This window comes from Leopardus geoffroyi, chromosome X (genome assembly GCF_018350155.1).
Source record: "Leopardus geoffroyi isolate Oge1 chromosome X, O.geoffroyi_Oge1_pat1.0, whole genome shotgun sequence".
NCBI classification, from domain to species: domain Eukaryota; kingdom Metazoa; phylum Chordata; class Mammalia; order Carnivora; family Felidae; genus Leopardus; species Leopardus geoffroyi.
The window spans coordinates 124273446-124287622 of NC_059343.1; the positions used below are offsets into that span (position 1 = coordinate 124273446).

The 14177-nt window shown below is 42.5% G+C and overlaps 1 protein-coding gene across 3 annotated transcripts in view; it reads left to right on the forward strand.

Moving 5' to 3' along the window:
- Positions 1 to 14177, forward strand: part of MTM1 (myotubularin 1) — a 98090-nt gene that overhangs the window by 62795 nt on the left and 21118 nt on the right. For all 3 annotated transcript variants that reach the window (XM_045473047.1, XM_045473049.1, XM_045473048.1), the window contains 3 exons: positions 4446 to 4529; positions 6708 to 6857; positions 11089 to 11277. In XM_045473047.1, the coding sequence (XP_045329003.1) occupies positions 4446 to 4529; positions 6708 to 6857; positions 11089 to 11277 (423 nt within the window). The remainder of the gene's footprint in view (positions 1 to 4445; positions 4530 to 6707; positions 6858 to 11088; positions 11278 to 14177) is intronic.

The window sequence follows — 14177 nt, forward strand, 5'->3', positions numbered from 1 at the left end:
AAAAGATTTAACTCCTTGTAATTGTAAGCTAATTTATTTAGATGGTTAAAATATTAGTTTAAGCACCTGGTCTTTTTTACCTTAAACTCCAGTTTGGTATTAGATGTGTTGCTGTCTATTTCATGACCAGAAATATCTGGCTGTTAGGTGATTCGTAAACCTTCCTGAAATATCTGAGGTCCAAGTCTGGCTCTCAGCTCTTAACCTGGGGACAGTTTCCATCATAGAGTTCTCATAGCCATGTTTCAGGGATAAGGGATGCCAGTTCATGGCATCATCCTGTATATCTGGGCATCATCATAATGTGAAGTGTCATTCCAGAATGATTTCATGAGAAAGGCCACCTGACATATTGCTACTGCGAGCACATTGTATCTTTCTCTTGTTAATGACAGTTTTTTAAATTACTTGTGTTCAGAGTTCCCTTAAATCAAGCATGTTAAAGAAATCATGGAGAGGTGCCTGGGTGGCTCAGTCGGTTAAATGTCCAACTTCGGCTCAGGTCATGATCTCACGGTTTGTGAGTTCAAGCCCCGCGTGGGGCTCTGTGCTGACAACTCAGAGCCTGGAGCATGCTTCAGATTCTGTGTGTGTGTCTCTCTCTGCCCTTCCCCTGCTCATGCTCTGTCTCTCTCTCCCTGTCTGTCAAAAATGAATAAACATTAAAAAAATAAAAAAGAAATAAAGAAATCGTGGATATCATTTTGGTTTGGGCTGTATAACTTTCATCTTCTGATAACAAACTTGTAAACTTATATTATGCTTATAAGTAATTTTAATATAAGATATAAGAGAGTATTTGAAGCAAGAGAGGAATTGCTTTATTATTGGTGACCAAGAAATAGTAAGGTACGTTGAAAATGCTGCTGGCAAGTCAAAGGACACTGATAGCATTAACATACATCATGAGTTTTCTGGAGAGAAAGTTTTATCTGGCCTTTGGGTTAGCAGTGTTATTCTTTGTTTTTAAAAGGCTGCCATATTCACTTGAGCTTCATGGGAAAGATGCAAATAACTAGAAGCAAACTGAACAAAAACCATGTTGAGATCAGGAACTTATTTCAAGAAAGCAGATTATAGGTCTTCTTCTAAAGTGAATGACACCCCTGTGCCTTAAGCCTCCTGCCATGTACAAGTATGTCAACAGCACAGCAGCCAGGAGTGTTGAGCAGTACCTGTGCTGGCTACTGACCAGTATAATATCCAGGGCTCAGATGTCACCCAGAGACTGCTTTGCTGTGTTCTACTGATGCTGTTTCGGGATGAAGAAGTACACCATACATTTTAGTGTTGTTTTCATCAAAAGTCCCTCTGTCGTTTAAACTTCAGTTAATAGAAATCATTTGTTTTCCCCAGTGGTACTGAATAATTAACTATTTAAGCAATCAGCGAATTGCTTAGCTAGATCAGTATCGTGTGGTCGGCATGGTACCCATGCAGAATACATAGCACTTGGACCTACCACCGCCAGAACTGAGACCTGCTGAGGGTGTCCTATGCTTTAGAAAGTTGAAGAGGAGAGTCTGGAGAGCATGTTCTTGATCAGTTTTCACCTTAAACCTCCTGCCTTTTAAATTTATTTTAATGTTTGTTTATTTTTGAGAAAGAGCGTGAGCAGGGGAGGGGCAGAGACAGAGGGAGACACAGAATCTGAAGAAGGTTCCATCCAGGCTCCTACTGTCAGCACAGAGCCCGATGCAGGGCTCAGACCCACAAACCGTGACATCATGACCTGAACCAAGTCGGACGCTTAACCAACTGAGCCACCCAGGTACCCCCAAAACTCCTGCCTTTTAGACACACTAAACTGTTGCTGCCAAGTAAGCCTTTTCCTGAAACTCTCTGTAACGTAGGAGAGAGAATGCTGCCATTCATAGTTGTAGTATGATAACAGAGGAAAATGGGTGGGAAGGAAGACCCCCAGAGGAAAAAGTGCCCAAACATGGTGCCTCCAGAGAAAGTCATTGTACGGAGGCTGGATAGGCTTCACAGTTTCATTGGCAACAAAAAATACATATTCTGCCTACTATGGACCTGACACTGTTCCAGTTACTAGGAAAAGAGGATGTGGCCAAAGCAGTCATCTGTCTTTATGGAGTCCATGTTCTAGGGAGGGGACAGTGGGAGTCCAACAGTAAACAAACAAGTAAATCTACAATCTGTCAAATGGTCATAAGTAATATGGGGAAATGGAAAGGACAATAGGGGGTGCTGTTCTGGGGGTAGCATGTAGTTTTTCTATAGGGCATCAGAGTAAGTCTCGCTGTTTAAGGTTACATTTGAGCAGAGATGTGAAAGAGTAAGGGGGAAAGCCATGGGCAGGGGGAAGGATTCCAGACAGCTGGAGCAGTGGGTGGAAAGGCCCTGATGTTGGTATACACTTGGCGCTTTGGGGGAACAGCACTAGAGGTGAATTTGGCTGGAGAGGAGTGAGCAGTGGGAGAGCAGAGACGTGGTAGGCGATGTGGCCAGATGGTGGACAGCCGCGTAGACCATTGGATAGACTTCCACTTTGGCTCCAAGTGAGATGGAAAGCCACAGGAGGATTTGGGCCAGAAGAATAACTTGAGCTGACCTAGGTTGTGACACTGTTACTCTGACTATAGAGGTAAATAAATAGAAAGTAGGGGACCAGTTAGGAAGTTATTATAATGATGCAAATGGGGGATGGTCAAGACTTTAACCAGGTGGTAGCAGTGAGCTGATGAGGATGACACCAAGGTTTTGGGCTCATCTAGAAGGATGGGGCTGCCATCTACTTCAATGAGGAGGCTGTGGGAGGAGCAGGATACAGGGGTGGTCAGGGGTTTCTCTTTGGATGTGTTAACTTTAGAATCTTCCAGATGCCTCTTAGGCTGGAGTTTTGGGGTGGTCCCTTGGACTGCCTGGCCTGCAGATCCAAGTTGGGGCTGGAGAGCAATAGCTACTAGGTAGGAGTCACTAGGGTCTGGATGGTATTTGAAGCTGTGAAATTCATCAGAATCGCCTCCAGAGTAACCACAGAAGGAAAAGCGAGGAGAGGTCTGGGTCCTTCATCTCACAGAGATCATGGCATTGATTCCGAATTCATAGAGAACAAACAGTTAAGAATTTTCCTAATGTCCTGTCCCTCATGTTTTGAGACAGCTGTACTATTTAATAATTATTCCTGAATTTCCTTTTTTTTTTAAGTGTGTTTTACTTGATCAGTTGCTGATGTTTAAAATTGATAGGTGTAGTTTTGGTCTAGAAATCTGACTTATCTGGAAGATAATTTCAAACAAGGGCACATTAAAAGAGATGTTTGCAGTGCACCTGGGTGGCTCAGTCAGTTAAGCCTCCGACTTCTGCTCAGGTCATGATCCCATGGTTTGTGGGTTCGAGCCCCACATTGGGCTCTGTGCTGACACCTCAGACCCTGGAGCCTGCTTCGGATTCTGTGTCTCCCTCTCTCTCTGCCCCTCCCCCACTAGTACACACACTCCTTGTCTCTGTCTCTTTCTCTCTCAAAAATAAGAAAACATTAAAAAATGAAATGTTTGTAGGGGCACCTGTGTGGCTCAATCAGTTGAGTGTCTGACTTTGGCTCAGGTCATGATCTCACAGTTCGTGGGTTTGAGCCCCACATTGGGCTCTGTGCTGAGTGCAGAGCATGCTCAGGGTTCTCTCTGTCTCTGTCTCTCTCTCTGCCCCTCCCCCACTCAAGTTTGTACACATGTGTGCACATGCTCTCTCTCTCTCATGATAAATAAGCATGAAAAAAAAAAGATGTTTGCAGCCATGGAAACTTGAGGTCTCAGAAGTAATTATTACTCAAGATAGAAGGCAGTAGGGGGGCACCTGGGTGGCTCAGTTGGTTAAGGGGCCAACTTCGGCTCAGGTCATAATCTCGCAGTTGGTGGGTTCAAGCCCCACACCGGGCTCTGTGCTGACCAGCTCAGAGCCTGGACCCCGCTTCAGATTCTGTGTCTCCCTCTCTCTCTGCCCCTCCCCTGCTCATGCTCTGTCTCTCTGTCTCAAAAATAAATAAACGTTAAAAAAAATAAAAAAAAAAGAAGGCAGCAGAAGTCTAGTGTGCACTTTTCACCATCATTTCTTTTTTAAAAATTTTTTTTTCAACGTTTATTTATTTTTGGGACAGAGAGAGACAGAGCATGAACGGGGGAGGGGCAGAGAGAGAGGGAGACACAGAATTGGAAACAGGCTCCAGGCTCTGAGCCATCAGCCCAGAGCCTGACACGGGGCTCGAACTCACGGACCGCGAGATCGTGACCTGGCTGAAGTCGGACACTTAACTGACTGCGCCACCCAGGCGCCCCACCCATCATTTCTTTTTGAAAGTCTCACTTTGGGTTGTGATTTCATGGTAGGCAAATCTGGTGAAAACTTGGAGGGTGTAGTATTAGTAGGCTATCAGTTCTGTCACGCTGCACTTTAAATTCTCTTTTTCCTTTTGCCTTTTCTAGCCAATATTTGCATTTCTAAATGAAGAAAAGTTTAACGTGGATGGATGGACAGTTTATAACCCAGTAGAAGAATACAGAAGGCAGGTAAGTCAACAGGTGCTACGGCAGGTGGTAAATCTCAAACGCGCATGGTGGCACTATGTTGTCAGTCATACTCTGAGACTTGCTTAGTATATTTTTCGTGGCAGTTATAGCTCATTTTTTCGATTACTGTGTGATTTATGAGCTCATTCCCTAGCAATATTCAAGTTGCATTGAAGGCTGGGTAGCCAAGTTCTGTTTCCTTCTGGTACATGAACAATGTCGGTTGTATGTTGTTCATGAAATGAATCAAATACGTGGAGTCTAGAAAAGTCAAACTTCTATATCTTACTATTGAGGCATTCGTGTCACTATGTATTTACACATTTGGGAGCATAACTATCACTGACAGCTAAATTTAAATTATATTTATTCCACCTTGCAGATTGAAATGAATTAGGACTGTTTTCCTATAATGCTGACTTTTCCAACAAAGCTTTGATGAACATATATTAGAATAGCTTTTACTGCTCTCTTCTGTAAACTTCACCTGCATGCATGTTCATTTGCTGTAATAAAGGCAAGAGGCTTGGTACAATGTTGCTGTTCAGGGACAAAGGTCTCTTGTGGCATTTTTTGTGAAGAAGAGCCAATGTGTATTATGTAACAGGAGCCACAATTTGACCTGTGGTTTAATCAAGTTTTTAGGCCAGGTAGGAGTTTTGTGATGGAGGTTTTCATAGTCCTCATCCTACAAAGCTCTTAAAATAATTGGGAGCATTTGCTGAGTGAGCTGTGAGACTCCGATGGAGCCCAGTTGCTTTATATGAAAAGGCAGTGAATGTAAAGTAAAATTCTAGGACCCTAGACTCGAGGAGAACCTTCTTGCCACCACCTCCACTACCAAGCACCTGGGTTGATTATTCTTTCTAGTCTTGATCGGCGGCGTACATATTCATAAGCAGATTCAACACTCAGGAATGTGGGTGTGGGAGTTTAGATCGCACATAGGAAGTAGGGCGTCCTGTGCTTCCAGAAGTCCGCTTTAGACTGGTGGGTTTTCAAAGGCTGTATATGTGTTTCATTTTAATGATCTCTGTTCTGGGTCAGATCTTGAGGCAGAAGAAAGACCATTGAAACATTTTGCATGTTTTGGAGGCCTCTGTAGCATTATGTATTTAAATATTTGTACCTTAGTTTTGGAGTGTTATGGACAATATTAAGACTTATTTTGTAGGCCAATGTTTCTAGCTTGAAACAAAACAGTTCCTGTTTTTCAGATTGCATGCATATATGAACTGTTGAAGGTATCTTGTTCTAGACTGCCATTATATTTCATCTTTTCTTCTTATAACTTTCTCATGGGACTTATAACTCTCTAATTGGACTCAGCATCAGACTCACCTGTTTGGTCCGTGGTCTATAGGACCAGACCTAAGGAAAAGGTACAATGTCTGTCCCCACAGCAAACACCCACATAGCTCACCTTTGTGTGTGTATTTGTGTATTTGTGAGTATGGGGAGAGAATATTCCACCACCTCTGGATCTTGTCCATACGCGGTTTTGTGGGTAGCTGGCAGGATGGCAAGTGTATTCCATGTCTCCCTGTCACGTTAGCCATCTGCTTAGAATGCAGGTGGCTGTATTTCTCACACAGCCTACGGAGTGACCGCCAATCCCAAACAACTTGGTTGAAAACACTTTTAGGAGGTGGCGAAATGAGCCTCCCCAGAGGGGTTTTCCTTTACTTCCCCTCTGTGACTTTCTGCATAATCTTAGCCTCTTTCTACTTTGGAGCAGACTGAAGCATTCACTCTCTTTTGAGTAGGGAGAGGCAGTTGCCCAATGTCTCTTCTACCCTCAAGTGGACACAGGTTAAAATTATGTGATGCACTTTTCTCTGGGGTGGGGAGGGTACGTAGGTGGGAGATGCACTTGGGCTTACTGTTACACACATAGTAAGGAATAGTTTGACGTGAAATTAACGAGGAGCTCAAATTCAAGAGAATTTGTATTTACCAATGACATTTTAGAATTATGGAAGCCACCAGTGTTTTGTCTTGTGTTCTTATGTTGTCCAGATGACTGATTTGGCTCCCTTTATTATAAATCAGTAGACTGTCCCTACCCTGTGTTCAAAGAGGCACGTGCAGATTCTGCTAGCAAAAGGAAAGGAGACCCAAGGCCAGTCCGGAGACGGAGCTGTGCAATACTGACTTGGACATCCTTCTCTCCTGCAGGGCTTGCCTAACCACCACTGGAGAATCACTTTTATCAATAAGTGCTATGAACTGTGTGACACCTACCCTGCTCTCTTGGTGGTTCCATATCGTGCCTCAGATGATGATCTCAGGAGAGTCGCAACTTTTAGATCCAGAAACCGAATTCCAGTGAGTACTACAGTTAATGTTTTCCTCAGAGACTGCCTTTTGTCCCATAAGAACAGGAATCCAGTCAGAGACACACTCTTGGAATCTCAGTCCACCGTGTCGTTTTTGAGTGCCCGCTGAGCACACAAAGGACCGCGCTGAACGGGAAAAGAAGTGAGACTGCACCTGCCTTCCGGGAGTTCACAATCAAGGACAGAGAATGAGCGCAAGTAATTCTCATACAGGAGAGGGTGAAAGTGACGCTACCATACCTAAACCAGGTGCTTGCTGGAAGGACAGAAAGAAGTATAGGGACTTTCCGGTTTTCACCTTTGCAGCCCCATACCTTACGTGCGACGGGCCCTTGACAAGTGTCGGCCAAATCATACTGGAAACAACGCACTATCTGTCTAATGTCACAGAGCACAGAGCACATGGGTACAGGCTTTTGTGTGCGGCCTCCTTTATTACGGTTAGCTCATCCTCATCATGTTTGCCGGCTGCCCGAGTGCCAAATGCACATGATTCCAGACGGTATGCTTACAGTATCCTTGGACCTAGTTCACCAAGTTCTCTTTGGCTCTTGAATATTTATGTGAGTCACGCCGTCTACTTTGTGTACATAAATTTTCTTGACTAAAAATTTAGAGAATTTTTCCTCTCTTAATTATCAGAGCATGTCATAATGAGTACATCGCTTTGTTTTTGTTTTTCTAAATAACAGATTTTGGAAAAACAAGGATAGAAGAAATTAAGATTTAATGTCACCTTGCCTTTAACTCCAAGTCTAGACATTTTTTGTCCTTAAAAGGACATTCGTGTGAAACTTTGGTCTAGTGTCAACATAACAGGAATCATAACTTTAAAATTCACTCCCTTCTCTAATTCTCAGTGTCTGTTCAGATCGTAATGATGTATATTGTATTTGAACATGTTTCTCAGCTCATTTTGCTAGAATACCGTGCCAACGAAGCTAGAATTACAAGTTTACTCCTCTCGTGCTCTTCTGCGACATACTTTTCTGTGTTGTAGCCATAGACTCCACCCCTGCCTTGGCCAGCTGTCTTTGCTAATACTTGTCTTGCCCACAGGAGGAAGAGGTTAGGGTAGTGTGGATCGACTTTGTTCATGCCTTCATTCAGTTGAACGTCTACCATGAGAAACGTGTGTGTGTGTGTGTGTGTGTGTGTGTGTGTGTGTATGTGTGTGTGTGTGTGTATTTCATGGGATTTGGGTCAGGAGAGGTGCTGTATGTGTGTGTATTTCACAGGATTTGGGGCAGGAGAGGAGAGGTGTGTGTGTGTGTGTGTGTATTTCACAGGATTTGGGGCAAGAGAGGAGGGGTGTGTGTGTGTGTGTGTGTGTGTGTGTGTGTGTGTGTGTATTTCATGGGATTTGGGTCAGGAGAGGAGAGGAAACAAGTGTGCTCAGGCTGCCATCTTGGCCCCCTAGTTTCCACTCTTCTGAGTGAATGAGAGCCCACTGTAGAACACATAAGATGCATAACTTTTTACTTATTTACCCATTTTATTGATCCTTCTTACTTCATAGTGGCCACAAATTTGCATTTATTTTTCCTAATAAAACTAAAGCTAAGCTCTCCTTCACATCTATATCTTTATAGATTACCATGCTTAATCATATTTAATAGTAGATAATGTACTTTTTCTGATATACCTCATAACCATCTGACTCTTGACTATAACCCAGAAAATGCATTTGCTTTTAATGTGAAATCCTTACTATTTGATATTCAGTTTTTTTTTTAAGAAAGCCCATGTAAAAATACAAGAAGAATTGATGAGAAAGCAGTTTTGTTATTTGTACATAAATAGCATATGAACTATTATAAGATACCATTTAATAACAAAATGATCCACATGCATTGATGTTCCCATCGATGCATACATATGTTCTCTTATGCATTCCTTTTTCTCCCATAGGTTTGTCTTAATGTTACAGAAGTCCTTAACATATAAGTAACACATAGTTACTTCACATATTTTACAAAATGCCGATAAAGAAAAAAGATTCTGCCACCTAGTGAGAACCACAGTTAACATTTTGGTCTATGTCCTTCCAGACTTCCTTCTATGCATACATATTTTTATTTGGAAAGAAAAAGAAATTATGCTGTCATTTGTGTCTCTGCTTTCTCTGTGTAACATTATCTTGGAAAGAGCGTTTCCTGCTGTTAAACATCTGTGTGCCAGTGTGTACATATACCATATGTATTTAATCAGTTTTCTATTATGAGGCATCTTGGTTATTTTTTTATTTTTTTGCTATTATAAACAACGCTGTGATCAACATCTTTTTTGGTGGCTAAATATTTGTGTACATCCTTAATTATCTATGGCTTCTAGATATTAACTTTAGTAGGAATAACCTAATATAGTACCATATACTTTGAAAGCAGTCATGGTAGTTGATGTTGTGAAGCTACTATTATTTATACCTGTGAGCCAAACAGCAAGCATCCTTTTAAAAAGGTAGTCAAGGGGTGCCTGGGCGGCTCAGTCAGTTAAGCATCTGACTCTTATTTTCGGCTTGAGCCATGATCTCATGGTTTATGAGTTTGAGCCCTGTGTTGGGGGTCTATGCTGACAGCGCAGAGACTGCTTGGGATTTTTTTCTCTCCCTCTCTCTCTGCCCCTTCTCTGCTTTCTCTCTCAAAAATAGGGGCTCCTTGTGGCTCAGTGGGTTAAGCGTCTGACTTTGGCTCAGGTCATGATCTCACAGTTCGTGGGTTCGAGCTCTGCATCGGGCTCTGTGCTGACAGGTTGGAGCCTGGAGCCTGCTTCGGATTCTGAGTGTCCCTCTCTCTCTGCCCTGCCCCCACTTACACTCTCTCTCAAAAATTAATAAACATTAAGTAAATAAATAAATATTAAAAAAATAAAAAGGTAGTCAAGATCCCTCAAGAAAAAGAAAAGAGGAAGTGAGACAACTTATAAGAGAAGCATTTCTTAATGTGATCTGGTGACTCCAGCCTTAAACTTCCCAAGCAGAGAGAAGAGGGGTGGAGGAAGGGAAGGCATGGGTGGTGGCACAGGGCGGTGTCTTGCCCAGGACCTGATTTCAGTTTAAAACTTGGGAGGGTCTCTATCAAATAATAGGTCTCTTATGTGTAGCAATTTTCTCTTTTGAAAGTGATCTTGTATCAGATCAACATGTTGTACAGCTTAAACTTCCACAGTGCCGCATGTCACTTACATCGCAGTAAACCTGAAAAATGACAATTCCGTGCACATGTCAAAGTGATCTCGTGTCTCTTACTGGTCTTAAAGCGAGGGCCACAGGAGGCAGGCTGGGCAGGTCCCATCTCCACCTTGTTGGTTACAAAGTGGAGGTCGGGGAGGGCCAGTTCTTGTTCCGGGGCTTCCCACTTCTCAGCCTTTGGACTCTTAGGAGTCACAGTGGTGTTTTGTACAGGTCTCTTCATGGCGTGAAGAGTCCATGAATGAGTATTCATTAATGCCGTCACATCCTCTTTTCTCGCTAACCCAATGTCGGCATCATGTACATCGATTTTCATGGACATCAGTGCTTATCATTTGCCGCCATGGAGGGGGCGACTTCAGGGATGACGGCGCATTTGGCCTTCTATTAAGTGAGCTCAGACACTTCTGCTTCTTTAGTTCTTCTGTCTGCTTTTCATAGTTTTTCATATATGACTCCGTGGGCTGCTCAGCTCGCCCCTGGAAGGTACTTCACCTGTGTTTTTCATTCATCCTCCCAGCAGGGCCATGGAGTCATGCTCCTCCTCATTCGATGGCGGAGGAGATAGAAGTGACACAGACTGTGAGCTCAGTGCCCAGGCTACAGCCACAGCAGACATGTGCTTCACATCTACATGAGCTGTAGATGTGAGTTGGTATTATGGAGACACGTTGTACCAGACGTGATTTCCTTTACATATCACTGAGAAATCCAGTACAAGCTACAGAGCAGAAGTAATATCAGAATCCTTTTATTTCCTTTAAGCGAGAGAACTTTTTTTTTCGGTAAGCATTTAACTTCTACAAGAAAACACTAGTAAAGCAATTGGTTATTCTAGCTGCCTCTGGATAATTGTCACTGTTAAATGTGTGTTGCTGAGCACATTGCGTAAAGTCGCAGGTGAACCGGTATTCTGTTTTGGCAAAATCAGATTCACTTCCTCATGATTGTTAGTGCTTTCTGTTTTGGGTATTTCTGTTTTGAGATTTGTTTTTTTCCTGATAGCTTAAAATTTCTGAACTAACCTTAGGTGCTGTCATGGATTCATCCAGAAAACAAGACCGTCATCGTGCGTTGCAGTCAGCCTCTTGTCGGTATGAGTGGTAAACGGAATAAGGATGATGAGAAGTATCTCGATGTTATCAGGGAGACTAATAGACAAATTTCTAAACTCACAATCTATGATGCAAGACCCAATGTAAATGCAGTGGCGAACAAGGTGAGTGCATTTAGTGACATGACAGATGCTTCTCTTAGATACAGTGTGCCATGTTTTACATGATTGTGTTTGCCGCGGCGTGTCACTTTGTGGGCTTATGTTAATAGTTAAACTTAGTTGAAATAGGAAGACTACTTTGCTGACATAGGAAGTAGTTTTAATCACAAAACGTATTTTAAAACGTGAATCCGTTAAATGAGAATAACCTTTAGGTAAATTAGATGAGTATTGAACTATAATGAATTTCAATCCTGGCGCAAGTTCAGCCCTCTTTGGAGTGCCTTAGGCATCTACGAGGAGTTGTGGGAAGCTGCAATGGTTAAACCCTAAATCTGTAGCTTCATCCAAACGGTCTCTTCACTGCACTTGTTAATGTGCCTGCTCACTTATATAAGATAACTCAGTAAAAGGAGATTTCTGTATATGGATTTTACAATCAGGCACACACAATGTTACTGTTTTCAGCGGCAATCTGTCTCCATTGTCTTCTTGGCCTTCTTAAGCAGAGTGTGCCAAGTGCCCCTAAAATTGGTCGGGGACGTCTCTGTGAACATCAGTGACTATGTAGCGTTGCTTTCAGAAGCTCCCCAGAAGTTGCCGCAAGATATAAGGCTGTTTGCCCGGACTCTAAACAGCCCCAGATTGATATGCTTTTAACATGCGATTTCTTCTTTTCGTCTTGTGTTTTCCGTCTCCTGTTATTGCCAGCTGTCACTCGCAAGTGCTCACAGTGGGCCTGCCCCGCGTTGTTCGCCACCATTCCGCCTTTCAGATTTATTGTTTCTCGTCAGCTGTAGGCTTAAATTTCATCATCTTGAATACTTTGCTTATCCCGAGGTCACTTTTCTGGCATCTTCAATTATTCATAGCACAAGACAAGAACCCAAAAGCAAAACACATCCTCCAGTGGCTCAGAGAGAGATGCAGACTGTGGTTGTTTGCACACGGATCGTGTGTCTTCCACATTTGCATCGGGGGTGGGGGTCCCCTCTGCTCCCTGTGTGCTCTTGGACAAGCTCTCTATTACTGCAGTAACAGTTTTTGTCTCACTAATGGAAATCATTTGGAAATTCTATGTAAAGCAATCAGGAGTGGTATTCATGAGTAAATTAGGAATTATAAGTAAAACATGTAGGAAATTAAGTCTAACTATGAATATCTTCTTGCGTTCTTCATAACTTTAGATATTTCTGTTCCTTCCCTCATATATAGTTGAGAGTTCAAAACATGCACAAAATGCAATATCTGCATGTACACATTTAGCCTGAAATAGATATGGTGTTACATTAAAATGAAGTATTTAGAAAGAATATTTTAAAATATGTAAATGTATAAAACAAATACCTTGATCATATTAACTCTCAAGCTTACTGCTATAGCAGTAGAATTCTTGAATGCCTTTTTAACATTCAGGAAATATGCCTGTGTTGCTAGTCCTGTTAGGGATGAAGGGAAGAAAAAAATTAAGGAAAAAACCTAGGCTTTAAAGATCTCTGCAGCATTCTTTAAAAACCAAGCTCTGGTTCCCTCCTCCCTTGGCTGTGTCTCTCCCCTCGTCATCTATATCCATAGCAACAGGCCCTTGAACCTTCGCGTTGTCATATTAGATAATCTGGGTTGTTCCTTTCTGTTGAAGAGAAGGAAACTGAAAAGACTTCCAAAGTAACCAGAGATGGAGAATTGGAACTTTTGGGAACTCAATCTATGCTTGACTAATTGATTTTTACCCTTGTGACTTCTGTTCTCTTTGGACCTAATTGTTCCTCCCTTGTGGAGATTTAGAAATTTACAACCTCCGATGTAATAAGCGACATTACACCATTTTAAAGTAAACAAACCAACCCCAGGCGTAGATAAGACTCAGCACCAGGCTGCTTCAATTTGGTGGCGGTCTGCTGTGATTAGTGTGGAACTACATTAATGCCTGTCTTTGCTCTGGCAATGAGCAGCAAGTATAGTTTTCCTTTTATTTTTTTTATTTTTGCATAGTATCTTCAGTTATGTATGAAAGAAACTCCAGCATTGAGAATCTCTTTGCAAATCACCGTAGCTTTTTAAAAACCACATGTGTAGAGAAGCAGGTCAGCTCTGGGAGGGTGACGTGTGTCATTGCTTTATAGGCTTGCAGCTCCAGCAAAACTTAGGCCTGCTATCTCCTCCCAGGCCGGGAGCCTGCAGCTTAGGAAGTGACTGCCAGGTGGATAGGAGCGCCTCTGTCTTGGCCCCTGATCTGAGCTGCAAAGTGCTATGCCCTGAGGCATGGATAACCAACAACAGGGAAATACAGCTCATCTGTCTATTCGTTAGCTAATAACTTTTTAAAAACGGTAATGTGAATGTGTATTGTCTACTTACTACTGATGATGCTGTTAGTAACAAGCTCTAAAATATATGTTATATATTCTTCCTATTGTTATAAATAAAAAGAGGCAAAATGTAGCAATAGCACATTTGTCCAATGCCTTCCCCTTCCATTTCAGCTTATAGAACATTGCTTTCTTGGCAAGTCTATGAATTATTTAACTTTTTCTTAAGGGGCCAGAGGCCACATGTTCCATGGCATGTTAAAATATTAAACAAAATGCAGCCAGGTTCTTCAATAAAACCATTACATTTCTTTTTCTCTGCGTGGAAAATGGGTATCTTCACCGCATTGTGAAGGTGGACGGATGCCTGCCCTGGCAAGATAATACTTTCAGGTGCTGTGGTGTAGGTGGTGGCCATCTTGTCTCCCCTCGAAACCTTTTGCTCTTTGAGGGCCTACTACGTGCGGCTCTCTGTCCTTGGTGTTTGCACAGCAGACGAACAGTCATGGTGCACTAGAAAAGGTTTGGGCTCTGAACTCAGCGTGAATTCTGTTGATTACCATGGGGCTTTGGGGATCGTTAAATAGTATCTCT